Source organism: Periplaneta americana, chromosome 3, assembly GCF_040183065.1.
Source record: "Periplaneta americana isolate PAMFEO1 chromosome 3, P.americana_PAMFEO1_priV1, whole genome shotgun sequence".
NCBI classification, from domain to species: Eukaryota; Metazoa; Arthropoda; class Insecta; order Blattodea; family Blattidae; genus Periplaneta; species Periplaneta americana.
This window is the reverse complement of record NC_091119.1, coordinates 115,570,913-115,595,709: the sequence shown is the minus strand read 5'-3', so window position 1 is coordinate 115,595,709 and position 24,797 is coordinate 115,570,913. Positions and strand designations below refer to the sequence as shown.

The 24,797-nt window shown below is 36.3% G+C and overlaps 1 protein-coding gene across 5 annotated transcripts in view; it reads left to right on the top strand.

The window, feature by feature from the left end:
* The window catches only part of LOC138696406 (fatty acid synthase-like), a 142,223-nt gene that overhangs the window by 95,624 nt on the left and 21,802 nt on the right, over positions 1-24,797 (top strand). For all 5 annotated transcript variants that reach the window (XM_069821332.1, XM_069821334.1, XM_069821333.1 and 2 more), the window contains exons 21-25: positions 2,106-2,296; positions 11,798-12,037; positions 18,377-18,494; positions 20,258-20,437; positions 20,661-20,840. In XM_069821332.1, the coding sequence (XP_069677433.1) occupies positions 2,106-2,296; positions 11,798-12,037; positions 18,377-18,494; positions 20,258-20,437; positions 20,661-20,840 (909 nt within the window). The remainder of the gene's footprint in view (positions 1-2,105; positions 2,297-11,797; positions 12,038-18,376; positions 18,495-20,257; positions 20,438-20,660; positions 20,841-24,797) is intronic.

Sequence of the window (24,797 nt, the reverse complement as noted above, 5' to 3'; positions counted from 1 at the left end):
ATAGCCGCTACTACTACTACATTGTATACATTTTATTTTCCCCCGTCGCATATATGCAGCTCTTCTGAGCACTGCTGCGTCCGCTCTACATCCGCGAGCGGGAGAAGATAAAATATGAGCACTATAGTAAAGCATGTGAAATTTTCTGCATGATCATAGCTAGAGACAGTCAAAATTCTTGAATAAAAGGGGCTAAAATTCTTGATTAAAAAAGATAAAAATTCTTGAATGAAAATGAAAATTTCTTGAGTAAACCTGAAGTTTTCACCCTGTTTTATTAAATTATTATGTTGCTTAAGATAATTGACAATTATAATTAGTCTATGTATTCAAAGTTTTGCGTTGACAATAATTCTAAGATACTTAACATTACTTAACATTCAAAGTTGTACGCAGACAACAGTTCTAAGTTTGTCATTGTAAGGTTTCTTCTTCTATTTGTTAGCACACACGAGAACTGTGAAAAGAAAACGTTCACAGTCAACATTAGAAACTGGAACCCATATAGCTTGGAGTGCTCCTTCCACAAAATCACTGTGATCTTCACGTAACGACAGCAAACCTTCTCGCACTGAAAGTCCAGGACTATTTTTAACTTTGTCCTTCAGTTCACTATATGCATGTACTGCTACATTAGGTGATAGATTCTTTAAGGTTGGCACCTGATCAAGGAGAGGTTTCAAACTGCTTTCAGTTGCATTAAACAGTTTATGAACCATTTCAACTCACACCATCTAGGGCAAGCATTCCAAACCTTGTGCATTTTTCAAACAGAATTTCTAAAATGTCCAAATTTAGATAATGTAGGCCTATTTATTAATTGCTGAAAAATTGTGTCTTTTCGCTAATAACGACAGAAAATGTGCTAAATTCACGAATCATAGGATTTTTGCGATTTTTCGCGAGTGTTTCGCGAGTTGAAACGTGTAGTTATATGATATTTTTTATGTGAACCATGTTTTAAACTATGTTTATTTGGTTTTTACGTTTTTTGCGATTTCGCGAGTCACGAATTTTGACTGTCTCTAATCATAGCTCATTGAACAAAAGTCGGAAATTACAAAGGCTCTATTGCTTTTAGATAATGTAATCTGTGGCGACTTCAGAAATGTCTTATGGATGGGTTCTGAGTCAAAGCGGAACTTAGTCTAGTTCAATCTGAATCCGAGAAAATAGGCAGAGATATAGACTAATTCTTTCTAATTAGTTTTAAATTATAAGTATTTTTATTTCAAACAGTGTGAGTAATGTAAAAGTTGTAACATAGTCTTGAATATACTACAAGTTTCTAAATTCATCATCAACATTAATTCATTTCCGGTGTCTTACAAAACCCAATTGAGAGAGAGCTAATCGTTGTCAGTGTTATTGTACCAAACTATCAATCTGTGAAGTTGTGTAGATGGTGACAAAGAATGGGATACATATAGTATGAAGTGCATGATTGCGGCACAGTTGTCCTCGGTGATCTAGTGATTACTATGACAGCCACTGGTTCACGGGTTCCAACAAACCAAGAGTTGGATTTTAAAGGCCGAAAAATGCTGAGCATGGCTTCCTCCGGAACGGAAATAAAAATGCGGGTCCTTGTCGCCTATTGATGGCACGAAAAATATCTCTGTCTCCAGAAAAGAGCATCAGACAAAATTTGTTAAGTCTTTGTCGCCCACGTTGAATTTAGAAGCTGAATAACCTCTGCAATTGAAAGAGTTGTTCAACATATGCTACTAATTTTACTACAGAGTGCGACTCGTAAAATGCTAACATAATTACCAGAACGAATTAGCAACATAAGATGTTCCGAAGTTATTAATCCAACAATTACTGACATTGGCTATTCATGGTAAGCTGTCAACTTTGTTTATATTTTTTACAACGGATTACATAGGTGTTACATTTTATCTCGGTATGGATGAAATTAATTAATTATAAGTGATTCGTGAACCTGTGCATGGTTAGTAATAAGCAGAATATAAGGCAAGAAGTAGACAAATGCACTGTTCGTTGTACCAATTCCTCTACTTCAACAAACAATACAGTTTAAGTCTTTAAGTCTTGTTTGTGTCCTTCAAAATTAAGGCTGAAGTTGGTGCTTAACTTTGCAGAGAACAGTAGCAGATGATGCAATTGTAATCAACGTGAGTGAAAATAATTACGAATGGCTACCACGAGTGCAAGCAGCTGTCAAAAGCAGTGCCAAACAACGCGTCATTCTAGTGGCACAGGGTGAACCTCTCAATGGCATTCTTGGCCTCGTGAACTGCATCCGCAAGGAACCTGGTGGCGAACGTGTCAAGTAAGTCACACTGTATCATTTTAGTGTCTCTTGAGCCCTGTGTCTAAAATAATCACTATCACATAACTTACTTTTTATGTAAATTGTCTCTAAAAATTTAACTTGAAGAGCTGGAGCCAATGGTGTGGTCTAGGTGTAATGAATGAAACTCATGCTCCAAGACTGTGCTCGGGTGTCAAATCGAATTCTGCTTGGACTGTTTACTTTGTTCGGTTTTTCCCGAGTTTGTTTCCAACTGCAAGGCGGATATTAGGTAATCCCATTGCGAATTCTTGGACCCATCTCGTCAAATACTATAGGTGGCACATTTTCAGTGACTCTTAAATATGTTAAATTGAAGAAATATCTTCCTAGATATTGTTAGAAACATATTTGGATGTTATTTTCTAGAGATTAATTTCCTCCAGATGTCCATCAACCTTTTCAATGCATTCTGTCAATCCCTTGCGAAATATTCCCATTGCTCTTTCGAGAAGCTGGGGGCCGATGTTGCCAATTTCCTCACGAATGCGTGATTTCAAGTCGTCTATATTGCAGAATCTACCGGAAAAAAACTTTTTTTTTCGAATAGCCCCATAAAAAGAAACCAGGAGCAGTCAGGTCGGGGGATCGAGACGGCCAGGGTGATGTATCTCTGAAACGAGAAATTACGGCATACCGGAAATAATCCTAGCAGCGTGTCCATACTCAGACGCGCAGTGTGGACTATGGCACCATCTTGTTGGAACCACAAGTTTTTGCCACGTCTGCATGATGTCACACAGAACTACTAGGACCCCACACCATAGGGACTTGCACATATTCAATATTCTCAGAGGTTCTGACAGTTTTTGAGTGAGGATTTTATTTGTTTACAATTGATCCATTTTGTCGCTACTGTTGGACCCATCGACATACCGTTTTGCATGAAGGAGCTCTTCCTCAACCATGTACATCACCAAATTCTTCTAAAAGCACGCTGGGCATCAGCATAACTATCGGTTCTTATTTGCCACTCAATGTAAAATATACACGTATTATGTTGTACTGGCCACATAACAATGGTATCACATTCCTCATCCCATCCACAATTGATGTGTAGTGCCAACTTGAAGCTGGGTCACTGAACATGAAACATCTTGAATTTTACCGAGACAAACACCATCGACACTAGGTAACCACGTAGTTAATTCAACGTTGTGAAATAACCAGTTTTAAAAATGAAACTACTGTGAATGATGTGTTTTAATTTCTGTAAGTACGCAGATAACATAATTATTTTTATCAGAATCATTATTTAAATGAAACAAAGCCATGCACAGTGCACGTCGAAAGCAATTCACTTCATCTTAACTCAAATAATCTATTTTTACTGGAGGCTGAGACAAAATATAGCATTTTACAAAACTTAACCGAAATATCGTGTGGGATTTAGATCATACTGAACGTTGACCGACATGACATTTCTTATTCCTTATATTGAATTGGGATAAAAAGTATTCAAGTTCGGTTCTAATTTTGAGCTTAGGAAGACGGAGGAATAAACTTACGGACAGATATCTTTTCCGATTCCACCGTTAGATTCTACATCCTTCCTCACTGTCAGAATTACCACTATTTTTTTTGGAGAACAATCTGCTACACCTGTAAGAGAATGGACCGAATGATTTAAGATTAAAGATTTGATTCCACAACGATGATGCACCTGCTCACTTCAACCATCAATTTAGAAGATATCTCAACGACATGTTGATTATCGTGACAGGTGGATTATCGTGATTATCTTGTTACTTGTCCTACGAGGTCACCTGACTTCACACTCCTGGATTTATTATAGTGGGGGCACATTACATTACTGTTGCGCTTACTTACACACAGCCACTGAAAACTAGGGAAGATATAATGGAACGAATTTTTGCTCCGTAAAACGATTACAATAATTTGTCACTTTTATTTCATAGATTGAGAAAATTGATTCAAAAGCGATATGAGTTGTGCCTTGAAGTCGGGGCCGCCTGTTTGAACGTCTCTTGTAAGCTTTGTTTCTTTGCATTTTGATTTCTTTACCTGTCTTGTTACATTAAGTGTGTTTTGTTTATTAATAATTAGATGTTATAGTTCAGTTCAATTATTAAACTACAAAACATTTTGGTGTAATTTTGGTTTGTTATCCAAAGAATTTTCTCCGCATAACTATGAGTGATTCCTTTCAACATGATAAGAAGGATAAAGAATTACATTTTCAGAATTGGCATTCAAATCCATTAGGCTATTTTATTTAAACATATGCTGATTTCATTTCTACCTTCTAGTCGATAAAAATGTCCCCTGTAAATCGGTAATCCATAAAACTAACTATAGTTTAGTCTTAATGTGTTAAGGCAAATTAAAGCGCCAATGCCTGTATGCATCTAGCACGGTACCTGAAAGTTCTACAACCTCTTGCTTAAGGAGATTTAATGTTGTTATCAAGTGCCTAGTCATAGTGGGGTTTCCACACGCTTTTCACAATATCCCAAAAGATAATTAGGATGACCCACACCTGTGAAATAACGGTTAGCGCGTCTGGCCGCGAAACCAGGTGGCCCGGGTTCGATTCCCAGTCGGGACAAGTTACCTGGTTGAGGTTTTTTCCGGGGTTTTCTCTCAACCCACTATGAGAAAATGCTGGGTAACTTTCGGTGCTGGACCCCGGACTCATTTCACCGGCATTATCACATTTATCTCATTCAGACGGTAAATAACCTAAGATGTTGATAAAGCGTCGTAAAATAACCCACTAAAATATAAATAAAATAATTAATTCACAAATACCACTTACTATGTTTCTTTCGGTTTAGTTTTGCAACACACTCTGTATATTGAATAACGAACTTCGTATTGCACGTACGTAGGACATAAACATAATTTCAACAATAATTTATTAGAGAATAGGTATTTTAATATAATTAAAATGTAGCCGCCACGGTGGTCTCGCGGCTAGTGCGCTGGACTTATAATCCTCTGGACCCGGATTCGATCCCCGGTATAGCTCCGCTTTATAACTTGTCTTGGGCAAGACCGTGGTCCAGGTAACACAGGGTTTTTTTCCGGGAATCCCCGGTTCCCATGTGCCATCCCAACAAATCTCCATAATCATCTCATTGCGGGTATAAACTAGCCTCCTATGGCGCACCCTGGGCAACGACTCTGTTGGTAAATTGGTCTACATAACTGGTTTCATATGGGTGAATGACGTAAGTCAAGTATCAGCCATTGGTTAAATATACGTACATACATACATACATACATACATACATACATACATACATACATACATACATACATACATACATACATACATACATATACTTCGCACGAAAACATGACGACCTTCCCTCATCCCCTTCACCAGTTAACTGCAGGCACGCGCAAGGGATAAACCCTTAGCCGAGTTGCCAATTCTTGAAGTCATTGTGATTTGCGAACGTTTTTCAAACTGTGTTCCGTGAAATCGCGATTTTCAGCGAGACTATATTATCTTTGTAAATATACCTTAATTTATAATTACTAAAACAAATTTGGTATAAAAATGAACAAACTTATTTTAAAAACACTTTATATTTATATTTTCACTAACATGTTTTGCCTAAATAAACAAAGAAATGCAGAATTGTATAATAAGTGTTAAATTCTCATGTTATTAAAGTTCCAGAATTTTATACTTAATTAAGGATGTTGCGCTGGTAAAATTTTCGGAAACTGTGATCATTGAATAGCAATTTATAGTACAAGATAGTAAAATTAGATTTTATCCGTTTCGCCTTGGGTGATAATTTCCACGAGCGCATAAAATCTGTTTACTCTAGTGTGCTATACAATATTTTATTCATTACTGGTATGTAAATTTAATTTTAAATTGTAGGTCTTTTCTTTGTAATGTGTTGTTGGCGAAGAAGTTCATATATATTCATTCTATTATTGCTAATATGTTGGTTGTCATGCAGAGAGTGATTTAAAAACATTTAATTCACTGCTGTGAATAATGTCATTATTTAGGTTGCTAAGAATGGTGAAATAAAGACCAGTTTAGATACCAGTCATGGATAAATTTATTCCTCTTACATCATTTTTTCATAACACGAAAATCATATTAAAGCACAAAAGAATATATTTGTTTCTCTGCCAGTTTAGTTGCTGATTCGATGCAAATTTTCTGTAGGCCTAAGAAACGTTATAAGATACGAAATATGATTGAATTATTTAAGGGGGCATGTACAGTTTCCCTGGAAAAGGATGAGACGATTGAATATTCCTAAGTCTCAGATGTAAGACACTGCGCATGATCGGAGACCAGAGCACCGATACACAAGATATAGAATATTGAGTTACTTAAATTCAGGCTATTTGGTTTGTTACGAGCATCGTTCCGAAATTCAATTAAATAACTGCAAAAAATATGATAATATTACGTAAATAAAAGATAAATATCTACATAAATCGTGTAGTTAAATCGACAATGGACCTTCATGACTAGATCGACACTCCGCACAGAAAGGAAAGCTTTCATGTCGTTTCCATAGCTCAGACGGTAAGACTTCTGCGTGTTGTGTAGAAGAGTGCGAGTTCGATTCTTAGTCTACACAACAATTTTTTTTTTGTCTAAATAACGTTGAAATAGCTAAGTCACGTTGAAATATAGTTTTACAAAGTCCTGAGATTAAGTGTTAATGATCGCAAACAATACAAAATTACAAGTTATAATATTATAAACGTTAATCTAATGAATGCATTTATACACACACATATATACAATGTAAATGCATATATATATTAAAAACTAACAATTAAAATGAAATTAAAAAATATATATATAATAATAGACAAACTTTCACAAAGGTTTAGAGTCCTTAGGCTATGTCATTTGTTGAGTAATTATTACAATAATTTATTAATAGCTTTCCCATATGTGTAAGAAATGCACTCGCAAAAAACAATTTTTGTTAAAAGTATGGCTTTGGATTATTTCATTCTCACCCCTGCAGTTAATTTTAACTATTTTATCTACGTGTTTGCATTCAATTTTATTCATGTTATGATTGAATGTATAAGCACTGTTGCACTTATTGACTAATTACATATATTAATAATAATTATTAAATACATCTGTTAAGTAACCAATTGCAGTATCTTTTGCAAAATCTTGAATGTTTAAGTTGTCAATAATATTTCTGTACTATATACTATAATACGTTAAAAGAATTTGCAATAGATTTGGGATCCTCTACTTTATAATCAATGGTTTTAATGAAAAAATATTTTCTTTCTTAGGATATCTACAAGTTTAAATTTAATAATATTCCGAATAGGTTTAATTGCATTATCTGAATTTTGTACTTTTCTACTCAAATATATTCTATTTCCCTCTTTCATAATTTTTGATAAATTACACTGTACTTCTTGCAGTATTTAAGAACATGAAGATCATTACATTGCAACTCATTACACATAGATTCTTCTTTTTAATACATGAGATTTTGAAGTCCCTGCGTTATCTACATGTTTTAACTTTAGAATTTTTTCACAACATTGAGTGGAGAACATCCACTGAAGTGATTATGAAATTAAGTGAAAAATTCAATATATTTACTCTTAATATCAGTAGTACCAGTATCATATATGTTTTTCCAAGATTCATTTTGTAGACATAAATGTAAATAATCACTAGATACAGCAATTACGATACTTTCTTAGTTTTTAAATTAATATTTTGAAATTGTTCAGTGACATTGGAAACACATAGGATTTGTTTATCATGGTCAGACAAGCCATTGATTATAGGTTCTGTCGAATAGGAATTCAGTCTAATTCTGTGTACAAAACGTTTATCAATGGCTGTGTTACTTCAGCTTGTATGCTATGGGAAAATGACCCTACGAATAAGGTTTCCGGTTTCAAGGAGTGAATTTAATTTACTTTTACTGAAAAGTTCCGAGAGATAATCTATGTTTATGTCACTACAGATCACAAATTCCATATGAGATTTCTAAAGTCTTTTCTTTACAAATTCAATGTTGGCTATAAATATTAATAAATAATGTAAGAAATATGAATTATTGTAGTTATAAGTCTGATTTACATTATAAAAAGCAAGAAGTTACATTCCTCGGCAAGATTCAAACTTTCGATGTTTGGTTTTGTCGCCCAACGCACAACCACGGACCTATTCAATGCTTATGTTAATAACATACAATTTAGCTGTAGCAATGTGGTGTCATAACTTGGGGTTTGTTTATTTAATGTAATTAGATTTAATTTGATTAGTTTCGCAACAATTGGACTTCCTGTTATATCCTGTTATTTAGATATTTAATTTAGGGTTGATTTATTAACTCTTACTATGCAAGATGCCTCTTATTTCAATAATTCTATATCATGTTAAATAGTCATTGTCTACACTAAAGTATTATCGTCATCTCTCATTTCTCATCGTAATGGCGAACCGACGTGACATGAGACAGCGAGTTATAGCTCTAGTTGAGGCTGGATATGGGGCTAGATCTGCTGGCCGTTTGGTCGGTGTTCCTGGAAGTACAGCCGCGAGATGGGTTCATCGTTACCAAAATTTTGGGGCGGTCGAAAATCGCCCTATTCCTGGGCGTCCGCGGATTTCTTCATTGGAAGAGGATGCTCTTTTATTCGAGACAGTTCGACAGGACCCCTTTCTGACTGCTAACGAAATAAGAGCAGCATCTAACTTTCCCGGCTCTTCACAGACTGTGATCAGCAGGTTGAGGAACCGCGGTATTAGGAGCCGGAGGGCTGCGCAAATGGAAATATTGAGGGAAGCACAAGCTGTCGACCGTCTTGCCTTCGCTACCAATCGAGTGAATTTCGATTGGAGAAATGTAATTTTCTCCGACGAAACAACTATCTCGAGTGATTACGAAGGTCCTGTCCGTGTCTATCGTGAGGATGGTCTCCGACATGACCAGCGCTATGTGCACCGACGTGAAACATCGGGGCGCTTTAGCATATCGTGTTGGGGGTGGATGTCTTACGATGGACCTGGCGTTATAGAACGCATCGATGGCCGGTTTAATGCGGAAACTTACGAGCACATTCTGGAAAATATATTCCTTCCCTCCGCCCGAAAACGTTTTCCCGAAGGAACATTGCTGTTCCAGCAGGATAACCATCCCGTGCACTATGCTGCAAGCATTCAAAGGTGGTTTCAAAGGAGACCCGAGATCGAAATCATTAATTGGCCTCCGAAGTCACCTGATTTGAATGTCATCGAAAATTTATGGGCGGAATTGAAAAAGAGAAGGATAGCCACCTATGCCCACCGACGCCCTCGAAATCGAGACGAATTGTGGGATCAAGTTGTTGACACCTGGGAAGATCTCGCCGGGGATCAGAACTTATTCCACAATCTCGTGACATCCATGCCGGATCGACTTGGAGCTGTAATAGAAGCTGATGGCATGTGGACAAGATTTTAAGTTAACAGGTCTCTTTTTGTTTCTTATGATTTTTGTTTGAGGAAGCATACTTTTAACTTCCAAGTAAGATTTATTTTTTTTGACGAGGTTCAGCCCACTTGTAAGACCCAGAAATTGGGCGTAAATTATTCCATATTTTTCGACAAATTAGACAGTCGAGGAACTCTGAACAAATTAATTACACCTCAATAAAAAAAAAAGTTTTACCTGGGATCGAACACGAGACGTTTCGGTTATATAATGGAACCGGCACGCTACTATATGAGCTACCGAGACAAGACAGTGATAGCAGCAGTCCAGAATGTAGATCCCTTAGCAGGCATTTGCCATTCGGTACAGTGAAGCAATGATATTTTGGGACTCGAGCTATGTTGTGAAATCCTGGCCTTAAATGGCAGTCTTCTTCGTGGTCCTTATTCTGGTCCTTGTCCTTGTTGTGTTCCTTGTAACAATTCTTGTACTATCTGTCATGTTATGTATCCCTACGTCGATATCGAGTGAACCGCGCTGTAGAACTTTAACTTCCGACGACCAAGAATCGTCTCATTCTTTTTCAGGGTAACTGTACACTTCTTATACCTTAAAATTCTGTTATGTAAAATATAGGCCTAATATAAAGTTTAAATTTCTACATCAACTATTGAAGTTCATTCAGGTAAAACAACCTGTATTAGTTTTTTTAGTTATTTAACAACGCTGTATCAATTACTAGGTTATTTAGTGTCGATGGGATTGGTGATAGTAAAATGACATTTGGCGAGATGAGGCCGAAGATTCGCTGTAGATTACCTTACATTCGCCTTACTGTTGAGAAAAACCTCGGAAAAACCCAAATCAGATAAATCAGCCAAAGCGGGAACTAAACCCACGTCCGAGTGCAACTTCGGATCGGCAGTCAACTCAGCCAACTGAGCTACGCCAGTGGATCTGTATTAGTTCTGAAGTTATGATTTTGTTAAGTGGAAAACGGCATGACCTTTTTTTTCTTCTTCGCAAACTATCTTCCTTAAAAAAAACATTTTCCTGGTAATTCCGAAAGTGTTGGATAGAATCGAATGAAAATTTTTCTGCATTCTTAAACATATTATACAAATCAGGCCAGAATATTTCCGCAAGTATGTTGGCAATATCTCTTTCGCGTACTGTCCACATACTGTTCGGCGAAGTAAATCACGCATAAAATCGTCTATCTCACCGAATTCTGTTTTAGTTTATTTTTCTCTTTAGTTGGTGAACCGTAATTCTTAATTTCTATATATTTTTTTTACCAACTCCGCCGGTTGCGTCCGATGTTAAGTGATTAAGATTTGTACTTATCAAACTGCCTCAACTTTCGATTACTCTACGGATAGAATTTCTAACGTTAAACACAATTTTAACACTTTGTTTTCTTAGCTACGCTCCTCTGCAAATAAGATATTCTGTTTTCTTCGACGGTGTTATTTGTTCTTGTCGTAATCTTCAGGTGAATCAGGAGGCCTGGCTGCGGATCATCTGCTCCAACACTCATTAATCATGGCCGGAATAAATTAGACATATTGAAGTGCACAACGGTATAAAACAACACGTCGAGAAATGTCTAAAAAGACACTGAGAACGGGTGAACCCAATAGGTAGAAGCAATGACTTAAACTTGGCAATGCTGGGATCTATTGTATTTCTGTCATGCGGCTAGGGGTTGAGTGGAGGATGGGGGTTTATGAGGGATTACCAATTCCAAGAAGAGAGGCCGTCATGTTTTCGAGGCAAGTATACATACATACATACATACATACATACATACATACATACATACATACATACATACACACAGAGACACACACATACATGCACACATGCATGCATGCATGCATGCATACATACATACATACATACATACATACATACATACATACATACATACATACATACATACATACTTTTTTTCAGACAATAATTTATGATGGAAGAGTCTCGTCACTACATAGTTTGATTTTCTAAAGGAAATTTAAATTTAATCCGAATTTAATATAAAAATATTTTCATTGGTCTGTTTCAGATGTATTTTCATTATGGATGAGTCAGCACCACCATTTAATCTAAACTTGCCTGTGTACTGCCAACAGCTGAAGAAAAATCTTGCAATAAATGTGTTCAGTAATGGGCAGTGGGGATCGTACAGACATCTTCCACTGAAGCTCGCAGACTCCGTGCCCGTCCCTCACGCCTATGCTGGTGTTACTACCCGAGGAGACCTCTCTAGCATTAAGTGGATACAAGGAAATTTGGATCCTAACAGGTATGGTTGAGCTGTTTTGTTCCAACACTTGTTTCAATTTCTTCACTCAAGACCATTATGTGCACCAAACATAACCAATTTGAGAAAATATTTCTCCAACTACAAGACCCCAAATTCGTTGTTGTTAGTACTTTCTGTGTCATTTGTCACTTAAATTTTGTGGTGGTTGTGAATACAGCATTATATTAGAATATACAAAAAAGCAATAATAAAAGAAACTAGGGAAATTATTTAAATATATTGAATATATTTAAAACTGAGATGTCCACACCTGTGGAGTAACGGCTAGCGTGTCTGGCCGCGAAACCAGGTGACCCGGGTTCGAATCCCTGTCGGGGCAAGTTACCTGGTTGAGGTTTTTTCCGGGATTTTCCCTCAACCCAAATTGAGCAAATGCTGGGTAACTGTCGGTGCTGGACCTCGGACTCATTTCACCGGCATTATCACCTTCATCTCATACTTAAAAACAACTGAGATCATTTATGATCTAACATAATATCTGAAATTAATAGTGGCATGAACTGCTCGAGCTTCTCAGTACTTAAATTTGTCGGAAAATGTGCAGATGTGATTTTCCAATAAAGTACTGTAGATATTTGTAATGAAAACATTTTATAGACGTGAGACAAAATAAGTTCCACTGTCAGTAGAGAATTCAAAAGCAGACTGCATATAGCTGGGAAGTTCTGAAAGGAGTAGTCATAGCAATAGCAGTTTTCTACCAAGAACACTTATCTTAATGTGATATAAAGGAACCAAGGTTCATAGAGTTTGATGCTAACAACTGAAAATCATAAATTTTATAGTTTTACAAAATATCCTATTCTTCATGCAGACTTTTTTGGACGAAAGGCAGAGAGACGATTGGTTTATTATGTTTGAACAGTTTTCTTTACATGTCATTGTGACTTCGGAAGTTTGTTGCTTGGTACTAGGTACCTACCGTATCATTTCCATTAGTAAAACGTACTACATATTATAAAATTACATTAATCCAATATAAAACTGAAACGGCTATTAAAAATTGAACTATATATTATACCTACGGTCCTGCATTTAATTAGAAAAATTTATTTCCATTGATTCTCCTTCGTGTAATAAAACCTGTTCTCTTGTGATTAGGGTTGCCATAAGGGTGAGGCAAAAATTCAGGACTACAACCGTCCATCGCAACATATTGTAATTCGGCTAATTTTGTTTAGTACGGTCTTACAAAAAATACATAGAAACTTTACAATGTGCAACAAATAACATATTAATACTGCACAATTATACAATTTAATTTATGATTCAGTTCGTTACTTCATGCTTAATTTTAACCCAGTCATATTTTTCTGAAGATAAATCTTCTTCAGCAACACATTACTTTGCATGAAATATTAATAAAATTGCAAATATGACAGGTGTTTAAAATTATATTGCACCATTAGAATTGCTCTATTGGATTGAATCTTTACCCTCTTCTTGTCATCTGTCCATTCTGCATTCACGATAGAAAAGATTCTTTCCACATATGCACTATGGGCAGGTAAACAGAAATAGAACTGGACAATCTTTAGTAATTCTGAATATTGCTCACTATTTTTACAAGAACTGAAAAATTCCACTCATTTATCACTAGCTAGTTTTTTCATGAAATTACTGTCAGAGTCACGATCATTCAGTTCTCTCACTAACTTTATTAAACATAGTGATTATTCATCAACTTTGTAACCATGCTTCAATAAATATTTAACAGTGCCTTCTATATGTCCACCCCCAAGTTGGTACTTCCTTCAAGAGCAACCATTTGAAACATTTGAGATGAATGAAAGGATTTAACCATTTTTGTAAATACTCAAGAGAAGTGATAGAGCAATTTTGAGTACCTCAGCGGAAAAACGGCAGATCCCAACTCAAAGACATTGTGAGATAATTGCAGTTAAAGTTTATTGTAAATTACTACTGATGTATAGGACATACATATATCGAACCTGGTTTATAGGAAACAAGACAGATGTACAAATACGACTGCAAATCGGTAGTGACATAGATATAAACATAGTGTATCAGTATCCATTCAAAATTGAAGATAGCATTACAGGCATATATATGACTACGCAAACCTGTCTCATCATCAATGAATTCGATGTTTTCACCCATACTTGTGTCATTTACAGTCTTAAAATTTCTGTAAAAGTCATAATAAACAGGAGGAATCAGTGGTAAGAGCTTCTTTAGGTCATTATACTTGGACAGCTTGATGCAGTGGCCACTTGGGTGCCTGAGGTTGAAAGTGATCACTGTGCTTGGTTATCGACCCCTTCTTTTTGTGTTTACTTTTATCCACTCATCTTGATGGCCATACGTATAACTGAGTCCAATAATCTCAGGTTCATCTTTACACAGTGACGTTCATAAAAATTAAACATTTCCCGAATAGAGTGGATACTTGAGCTGTACGTCTTATTTGGGGTTCTTGATCTGCTGTAATGTGATTGGTACTTTGGAAATGACCGTATGCAGTGGCGTCTCGTGCGTATTGAATTCAGGGGGCTGCATACAAAAATAAACCATGCAACTTGCCTTATTTAAAGATTAGTTCCATGCGCCTTATTAAAATTCGATATGTCGTTTAACATAGTCTTTGCAATGGAAAACATAGCTAATGCGGTCAGTCTCTCTTCTCTCATCGTATTTCTGAGATAGGATTTTACTCTCTTCAAACACGAAAAGCAACGTTCTGGTTCGGAAGATGTCATTGGTGATAGTTATGCGTAGTAGTTCCACAACTTCTGAAAATGAGGCCTGCAAGTTCTCAGATAGAAGAAACTGCAACAGCTTGACTGCGTCACTGATATTTCTGAATTCTTGTCTCTGATACAACACAGTGAGTTTTAGTTTGTCTTTATCGAACATTGGAAAAAGCTTCACACATACATTTAGGTCATTTTCAGGAAATGAGCTTTCGTAGCATTCAAATTTTTCTAGACACAGAAGAGAAGATAATATCAGATGATCTATGAACTGGAATCGGGTGTTAGCTTGTGTGAAAATGAGGTCACACACTTCCTTGGCTGCCGCAACGCTTGTCTGAATCCCTTCGACCTTACGATGGTTTTTAGGGTTTTCATTTTCACAGATCTCGCTGCTCAACTGTGCACTGTTCCGTATTGTCTGTATGGCATTAAGAAAGCTAGATATGCAGAGTCGGCCTCGGTAGCATAGTCGATTACGGGTTCAATCCCGGCCCAGGTCGATGACATTTAAATGTGTTTAAATGAGACAGGCTCATGTCAGTAGATTTACTGGAATTTAAAAGAATCCTGCGGGACAAAATTCCGGCACACCGGCGACGCTGATATAACCCCTGCAGTTGCGAGTGTTGTGAAATAAACCACAATTTAATTTTTTATATGCAGATTTGAACCTTAGAAATATCTAACTGGCGTCTACAACTGTGGAGTAACAGTCAGCGCGTCTGGCTGTGAAACCAGGTGGCCCGGGTTCGAATCCCGGTCGGGGCAAGTTACCTGGTTGAGGTTTTTTCCGGAGTTTTCCCTCAACCCAATACGAGCAAATGCTGGGTAACTTTCAGTGCTGGACCCCGGACTCATTTCACCGGCATTATCACCTTCATATCATTCAGACGCTAAATAACCTAGATGTTGATACAGCGTCGTAAAATAACCCAATAAAATAAAAATAAATAAAATCTAACTGGCGATGTTGTAGTTGGTTGTATAATAGGCTATATCTATATGATACATCAATAAATGAAAAAACTGAGCCAAAAATTGAATTCAGGAGTACGCACCAGGGCGCTTGTCTCTTTTATTGTGATGTTGTTAGACGTTTCAAATTCCATTATGGTTTGAAAACATTCTAGCAATGGCTCCTTCTTCTCATGAACATCATTTACTGTTCTTATTTTAAAACTCCATCTTGTTGCCCCAGCTGATGGCATTGTCTTTGAAACACAGTAATCTAATACAGACTGTGTGGAGATCGAGAGAAGAAAGCAGGGATACTGGATAAATTAGCAAAAAATATGCGAGCTTTGTAGGCTATTTTGTTTAGCGGCTCTTTCCATTATGATATTCAACTGATGGGCACTTAATTTCACATTTCTCTTGAATTATTAAGGTACTGAACTGAATAGACTGTAAATATTATACAGAATTAAACATTGTTGCACTTGTTATACTCACAACATTAAAGAAAATGTATTTAAAACTGCGCGCTACTGACGAACTGCTGGGAATTTTGCAGCGTCTGTATTCATGGCGAGGGGCAGCAGGGGGTAAAACTAACGCGCAAAGCATTCGAGACGAGACTGCCAGCAGGAGAGGAAGTGGCTTCACCAATCCGTCCTTGTCTCTCGTTTCGCTCTGGCTGCACCAGGGGAGGAAGTGACTTCACTAACGATTGCGAACAGGTCAATGAGAGCGAAATTCTTAAAAAAAAATTCGAGCCGCTAAATAGAGACTGTATAATAAAATGTATTTCACAACATAAAACGAGACACGAGCCACAAATGTCTGGGGGTGCTGCAGCTCCGCAGCCCCCCTTCGAAAGCCGCCCCTGACCGTATGTTTCCTGATCTCTTCTTTGTCCTCATCTTTGATTTTGTGTGGCCGACTTGTATGCCTAACTCGCTGATCTTGCCTTTGGAGACGCTGGTGTCGTATTAATGTTTTCACCTAGAACGGGGATACCGAGTAAAACTCACACAGGAAACACGTATAATAATAATAATAATAATAATAATAATAATAATAATAATAATAATAATGATAATAATAATAATAATAATAATAGTACTAATACTAATAAATTGATAATGATAATAATGATAATAATAATAATAATAATAATAATAATAATAATAATAATAATAATAATAATAATAATAATAGGCGTACTTCGTACTGTTCGTAGTCTCCATACTGTCACACAAAATATTGACCACAGGGCTTTCTGGCACACAGAAATTCGCCGATTATTAATAGGAACACAGTACTTGTAAGTCCAGTTTCTTTGCGAATAGTCTGGACTCACTCTGTATTTTTATAAGCCTTCCTCTTCATACATTTTCCAATAAGGCCAAAAAAGTAGATGTTCTGTCTGTTGTAGTCCCCCATATCATAGAACTCCATAAAGAGCGTGTCTTTTTGTTCGGTGGTAAGGCTACTGCATTGGCATACCGACTCGGGCATTCGACAACACCAGACCAAATTCACCTACACTTTTTAACACGTGTTTGTGCGATGCACTTATATATTCTTCCCCTCTATTTCTACATATTTTTCGTTTATTCTTCATCCAATCCTGGGAAGTTCGTGATCGTTTTCTAGCTTTCACAGCAGCAACTTAGCCACTCCGCTCGTTACGGACGCCATTCTGAGACTGGTTGGGTATGCCGATCTTCCACTACGCTAGAGCGCGGCAAGCAGTTTTGCAGAAGCAAAGAATACAGATTACAGCCAAACGACATATCCCAACACAACAACTCGTTTCTGAACATGTTACTAGATCGTACCAGTGTACAATTCTAGTGAAACATGCTTTTTGATGGCGGGTTGGGATCTGCCGTTTTTCCCAACGAGTTACAAAGAGAGAGATTTCTAACTCGTTGGTTTTTCCACTGAGGTACTCTATTGTTTCCTTCTTTCTCAAAATTTTAACAATGACTGGATTAGCTAATTATTCTAAAATGTCTTTCAGAAAATTATGATAGCAATCTTTGGTGCTAAAATGCAACGACCGTAGGACAGCTTGTAGCGTCTTTAACAGATGAAAGGTAATAAAATAATTTAATTCGTGTACACTTCCTAAAGATCCTACAGTGAAAGTTTTAAATCAATCTTAAAATTCAGGACATTTGCCGATTTGTTGAAAATCTGGCGGGACACTTTTCCATGCGCTAAAATTCAGGAAAATCCCGCTTTTTCAGGACGTATGGCAACCCTACTTGTGATGCGTAATTGTTTCTATATTATCCCAAATGTCTTTTTTCTTACATGTTCCATATTTTAGCTGTGAAGCAATGTACGAATACCATGGAATGACAATAAATACAATAGAATTGATAGATCTCTTCTACATCTGATTGATATTAAGTACTATGTTTATATTCAGTAACAGTATTTCTATCATTATCATTATAATAATTATTTTCGTCGTAATCGTTGTCGTTACTAAGTTTCTAATATTAATTAAGAAGTAGTTCTCAATACTTCAGTTTCATAAATCACATTTTTATGAAAGCAGGAACACGGATCCTATTTTCACATATGTTAAGAGCTCGCCGTTGCATATTATTTTATAGAGACTAGAAATGTCTATGTGGTGTTGCAGTGATCAATTGGGACCTAATGAAGAATTGGTACATATTTACTACTCTTCCCTCAACTTCCGTGACATTATGTTGGCAACAGGCAAACTGATGATAGAAGCGTCAAGCAGGATGGAGGAAGTGAGTGTGACTTGCTACATAGTCCGCTGAGGAGTAGTTATTCCATACGAGTATTCTACCGAGTACAACTTTGCATTAGTTCTGAACTTTAGACAGTCATTTTCATAATGAAGCTCCAATTGCTTTCGATCACGAAATTTGGCTGAAAATCTCAATGTTTTACTGTATTAAAATTTCATTTGGTCATCTTCTCTTCAGATTGTATAAAGCTGCTAGCTGAAGCACAGCACAAATTGCTTTTGTCTCATAACGTTAAAGATTGAAACAATATAAAATATGTTTACCCTCACCGACAGTGTAATTTAAGCTATTGTAAATTAGCTAATATGCGTAAGTATGTGACTACGCCATTAAACCTGACATTATATTTGTTAATATATTAAATGAATCTATTTTATTTAACGATCTATTTCAATTACAGAAACTTCATACTCTAGAAGGTGATCTGAAAGGCGCAATGGTGGATTTATATTAGCAAGAGAAACCAAAGAAAAGGCGAAAACGTAATACGGCGAACGCCAGTAGGGGATGTTATTCCCACCCACATGAAATGTGCATTCGACACAACACTAGCCTATCACGTAGAGTGTGTGGTGAGCTTGAAGGGGAAAAGTGGAAAGGGGTCGTGGGCGGAGCTTAGCGTTCGCCGTATTACGTTTTTCCCAAAGAAAATTTATCGTACGCAGTTTAGCTTATTAACACGCCATTTTGAACTTAATAGATTCATTTTTGATGGTGCGGTTTAACAGGATTTGCACTAGGCCTAGATACGGAGTGTTCATCTCGGCTTTTGCCGGGAACATGCGTATCATTTATGTCGTAGACTGTTCATTGTTGATTTGTAACCCCCGCGTATTTTTAGTCATATAACTCTGATTAACAATAGCATGCACACAATTATATTTTTATTTTATTGAACTTTTACGTGTGAATCTACAATTTCATAAAACAAAACATCCAAAATATGTGACTGCAGATGGATACCACTATGAACAACTCTTTTATACAGGTTAGCCCTCATTATAAAATAGACATATAAATAACTGTGTGCGTTATCATTAATCAAAGTTGTATGAGTTAAAATATGCCAGAGGTTTCGGATCAATAATGACGCAGTCTACACCAGCCATGCAAGCATGTCTGATACATGATCCAGCCGGGATCCGAGCTGAACACTCTGTGTCCGTGTGTGTATCTACGTGTGTTTCTGTGTCATCTGTGCGTATGTTTGCGTGTATCTGTGTGTATGTTTGTATCTGTACTAGTTTCTGCACACAGATATACACGTATATCTGTGTGTCTGTGCCTGTATCTGTATGTATCTGTGTGTGTCTGTGCGTTTGTCCGTGTATGTCTGTGAATGAATATCTGCATGTATCTGTGCGTTTGTCTGTGTGTGTATCTTCATGTGTGTCTGTGCGTGTCTGTAAGTATATGTGTACTAGTGTGCGTGTCAGGTCAGTGTATGTATCTGCGTATGTATCGCTGTTGGATCAATGTCTGTGAGTGTCTGTGTATATCTATGTGTATCTGTGTGTGTCTGCATGTGTACTGTACACAGACATACATGCGTGCGTTCGTACCTACGTTCATACACACACGCTTATATAATTGTTTTCAACTAAGTTTCCATAATTATTAGTCTGAAATAGCACCCGCATGTAATTTTATTAGGTATTCATTACTTTCTTCACGTATAGGAAACAATATTTCATGAATATTTTCTTTGTAAAAGTCTTAAAAATATTTTGCTTTGTCGACAGTGTAATTATAATCGAGGCCTTGAGTTTTGTGGACGAGATCGAAGAGGTCAGCGTGTCATGGGTATGACAGGGAATGGTGCGTTGGCCTCCATGATAGTGGCAGACAAGGATTTCCTTTGGGATGTTCCTGAGAACTGGACACTGGAAGATGCAGCCACTGTTCCTGTTGTATATGGAACTGTAAGTAAAGCCACATCTGTTGAGTTGTCTTTGAGCCAAGAAATCAATTGTAGTTGTGACTACAATTCATAATTAAAGAAATACATAAAATATTTAGGCCTATTAATTCGTAATGTGCCTTATCCCTATACAATTTTCTTGTGAAATAGTCTATATTTTTATAAAATATGTTTTGGTGCAAAAGACAGTAAACGTAATCACGATAAGTTTTCTTCATTTACAGGCTTATTACGCTTTGGTAATGAAAGGTCACATAAGAAAAGGTGAATCTGTGCTGATCCACGCAGGCAGTGGTGGCGTCGGCCAGGCAGCCATTAACATTTGTCTCCATCTCGGCTGCACAGTTTTTACCACTGTTGGCACAGAAGAGAAAAGAAAGTTCATCAAGAAGAACTTCCCACAGGTATGAAGGCTCCATTAATTCCTTTATTACTCATACGTCGTTTAGGGTGAGTTGACAGATTGACGTGTGAAGAAATGGTCGTATTCCTCCAGAAAAGGACCTTACAATCAATGTTCAAGTTTATTATCAATGTTTTCTTGATGTAACTGTGATGTTAACAACTGTAGATTTCGGGTGCGATTTAAAGGGAAAGTTTAATTTAATGAGGTATGGAGAGTGGCGCAACCAGGATTTTAATCTGGTGGTGTTAAAATAAGATGACGTGCTTGATAGAAATTAAATAAATTATTATCTGAGATGGGATTAAACCATGGCATATTGGTTTCTGTTTCCAGATTTTCTTTATTAAGCTCACTTACATTTAATAAAGCCATTATTATTATTATTATTATTATTATTATTATTATTATTATTATTATTATTATTGTCATTATTGTCATTATTATAATTATCATTATTATTATTATTACTATCATTATTATTATTATTATTATTATTATTATTATTATTATTATTATTATTATTATTATTGACCTCGTTTTTTACGGAGTGTTTTCCATTAAATTTTTTAACACATCATGATATAAAGCACTTTATTTTGTTTCCTTTCTTATCTTTAAACCCACAGTTAGCATACCAGTAATCACAAATGAGAGTTTAAATGTCGAGAACTTCAAAGGTATTAAATTGTGATAAAGTGGCGCTCCCAGAAATATGGTTTCGGGGGCTATTTATAATCAGTGTCTTGGAGCAACATTACAGCTTCATAGTTGTATCCTTACGTGAAGCGTGGGTGATTTACGAAGTACAGACTACTTCACTGAGATGTGATTCCAGTTACTCTCTGAATAAAAGTTACAAAACTTCGAACATTGTCGAAAGTTTGAGTTCTTTTTTTAAAGAAAAGTATGTTGTGAAAGCCCATTCACATATCGCCTGTTAAAAAGTAATGTTTCAAAGGTCATAGATTTTCCACAATAATAGGTATAGGCAAGTCAAGACATTAAAAGACTTTCTTGTTTCTCCCTTTCTTTCCTTTTTTTATTTAACCCCACCCCCATGGTTGCGCCACTGTTATAATGTTTTCTTCCACATTTATTGTAATTTCTCTGTGGATATTGAAATTGGCCAAACCATTCAGTTTGTATTTCTAGATATGACTTCATCCGCAAAGAATTGAAAAGGAATTTATAGGCAACGTGTAGAAGATTGTCAATATAATTTGTATACATTGGGAAATTCATGTTGTTTACAGTAATTTAGGGCTTCTATACCATTATTTTGGATGTAGTTTCCTTCGAAACGCATGTGACATAGCTGAAATTAAATAATATTGCGTTCGGTATCACTGGTTGCATTTCAGTGAATATTAGTTATTAATAAATTGAAAAAATAAAAAGCTCCTGTATGTGAGAAAGAGGGCTTTAGCCCTATTAGCTCCCTCCTGTGGCTGCGTCACTCGCTGTGGATGAAGAGGTACACATTGTGTCAAACATAAGAGCATGGAAGATAGAAATTTGTGTAAGATTCTGGACTTCTAAAGCGTGTCAAAAGACAAAATCTATGAACAATTCTAGGACCCAACCATGAACAAGGCGTATACGTTACAAAAAACATACACAGAAATACTGTTTTTGGTATTTTCAGAATGATATTTGGCTAATTTTTTTTATTATGACTCTCATAAAAATTTATTTCAAGAGCTACCTAGTAGTGTCGAGCATTACAGGCGTTATGTTCGGTTCAAGATTGTTGAGTTTGGAGGAGACCGAACTTCGCTTCTGAGCTGCAGTTTTGTGATGTTGTTCAAACTTGTGCCTTCAAGTTCGTTGACCTTCCAACCCCTCCTCTTCCTTCATTCTGTAACTGCGTAAGAAATATACGTGGAACAAATCTGATGAATTTTTATGCATTGGGTAAACACAGATAATTTTTATTACAATATTATGATTAAACATCACAGAAATAGACATATAAGGGAATAAATATGTTTTTAAATACATTACAGTATTTACTAGGCCTATACCTACCAACTACCGACAAAAAATATAACACATATTAATATTCAAATAAATCGCAGTTGCTTGGCAACAATATTTGTATGACTACGAATGATGAAAATATTATAACATGGACACATAATATGAAATAAATTGTATAATTACATAAAGTAATCATTTCATTCTCATACTACACATCATTATAACCAAAGCTCGGAACTTGGGGACTTGTGTCGTGTGCATGAGTAAGGTTACAGGTACAACGTACACAAAGCTCACGCTGCAAGTGCTCAGGGACAGTCGTGTGTACTAAGAAAGTGGCCACAACTAATGACAGGAAGACGGACGAAGAAGCTGTTATGTCGAAGCCAATGACATTCAGAGAATTAAAGGTAAACGGTCTGTTTGAGGAAATAGAAAATACGTGTTATTTCGAATGGGTATTAAAGAAGTTTGAAAATACATTTTGTTTTAAATTTAAGATACAGAATTTCGTGGAGAATTCGGAGGAGATACATTATTTTTTCGAATGGAGAGTTTATATTTTGTAAGTTGTACCACACACAAACTAGAGGCTGGAAACGAAATTCATTGAAAGGCACTGCAGTCCCTCAAATTGTAGAAAAGTCTGTCCATAGCCATGGATCGAAACGTAGTGGGGCTTGTCCTAGTACTGACACACTAATTGAAAGCTATTTTTGAGAAAAATTTAGGATATACTTATCTTTCTCAGATACGAGATCAGCTAGCAACTGCTGAAAATCGAACAGAAAACAGTAACAATGAAAACATTCAGTATTTTAAGTCTGCTACCGAAAAATCTTCGAATGTAGATAGTCATACACTGTAATAAAATGTACACAGCAGAACAGTAAATTTGATATATTTCTCATGTTTATTTTTATTATATATATATGCTATGAAATTACGTGTTTCAACCCACCATAATATTATCAATATGTTGTTGCAGCCAGAAACCACTTTTGTAGCAGACCTGACAGTACCTCCGTGCTGGAAGCGGGAGTTTGTTGACATTGAAGTCCGGTCGCTTAGTCACGTGCAAAGACACAAGTTCCCAAGTTCCGAGCTTTGATTATAACATGTAACATTCAATCTATTTATAAAAAAAATATTACTTTTCATACTGTACATTATTTTAGCTTATAATATCCAACCTGTTAATAAATAAAATTAATGATTTCATTACTATACATTAATGTCATGCATGACAGACGCTATGTTCGATTCAGTTTGTAGAGTATGGCGAAGTTCTCTCTGCAGGAGGAATTCTGTAATGTTTGTTCCACAATGTTATGAAAATATTTGCTGTTCTCTTCCATCCCTGCATGTTTAAAACGTATTAGTTTTTCATACAGAATAAAACCAAGTTTTTAATGTCTTGGTTTCATCTCTCATGTATGAACATTGTACGATACTTAGTAGTCGGTGCTATGAACACATATTATTCATTTTTTTAAATACATTTTGTTTGATTTAGGCCTACTTATACGTATATTTTTGCGAATGATTAGTCATGTGAATAACAACAAAACTTACCTGTACTGATTACTATACGTAACTTCGCAAGACGTGTGCCTGACATCCTTATGCTGTTAAAGCAAAAGAAGCAGGAGGGAGGAACTACGGAGAGAGGCACCGAACGTAATGAAGGGTAAAGATTCTACAGACTCGAAAAATATGAACCGAACTTAATGCCTCTTACCGGTTTAAAGAACTCGGTTATTTTAGTTTACATGTTTCACTTCTACGTAATGTTGGATGCCTATGGAGTAGAGCGAAGATTGTAATATCTTGATATTCCCTCTCATGTTCGAACATTGCAAGACACTAATACCGGTACCTAAACCTACCTCAGTACTTATTTATGGCTTTTCAAGAACCCGGAGGTTCATTGCCGCCTTCACATAAGCCGCCCTCACATAAGCCTTCCATAGGT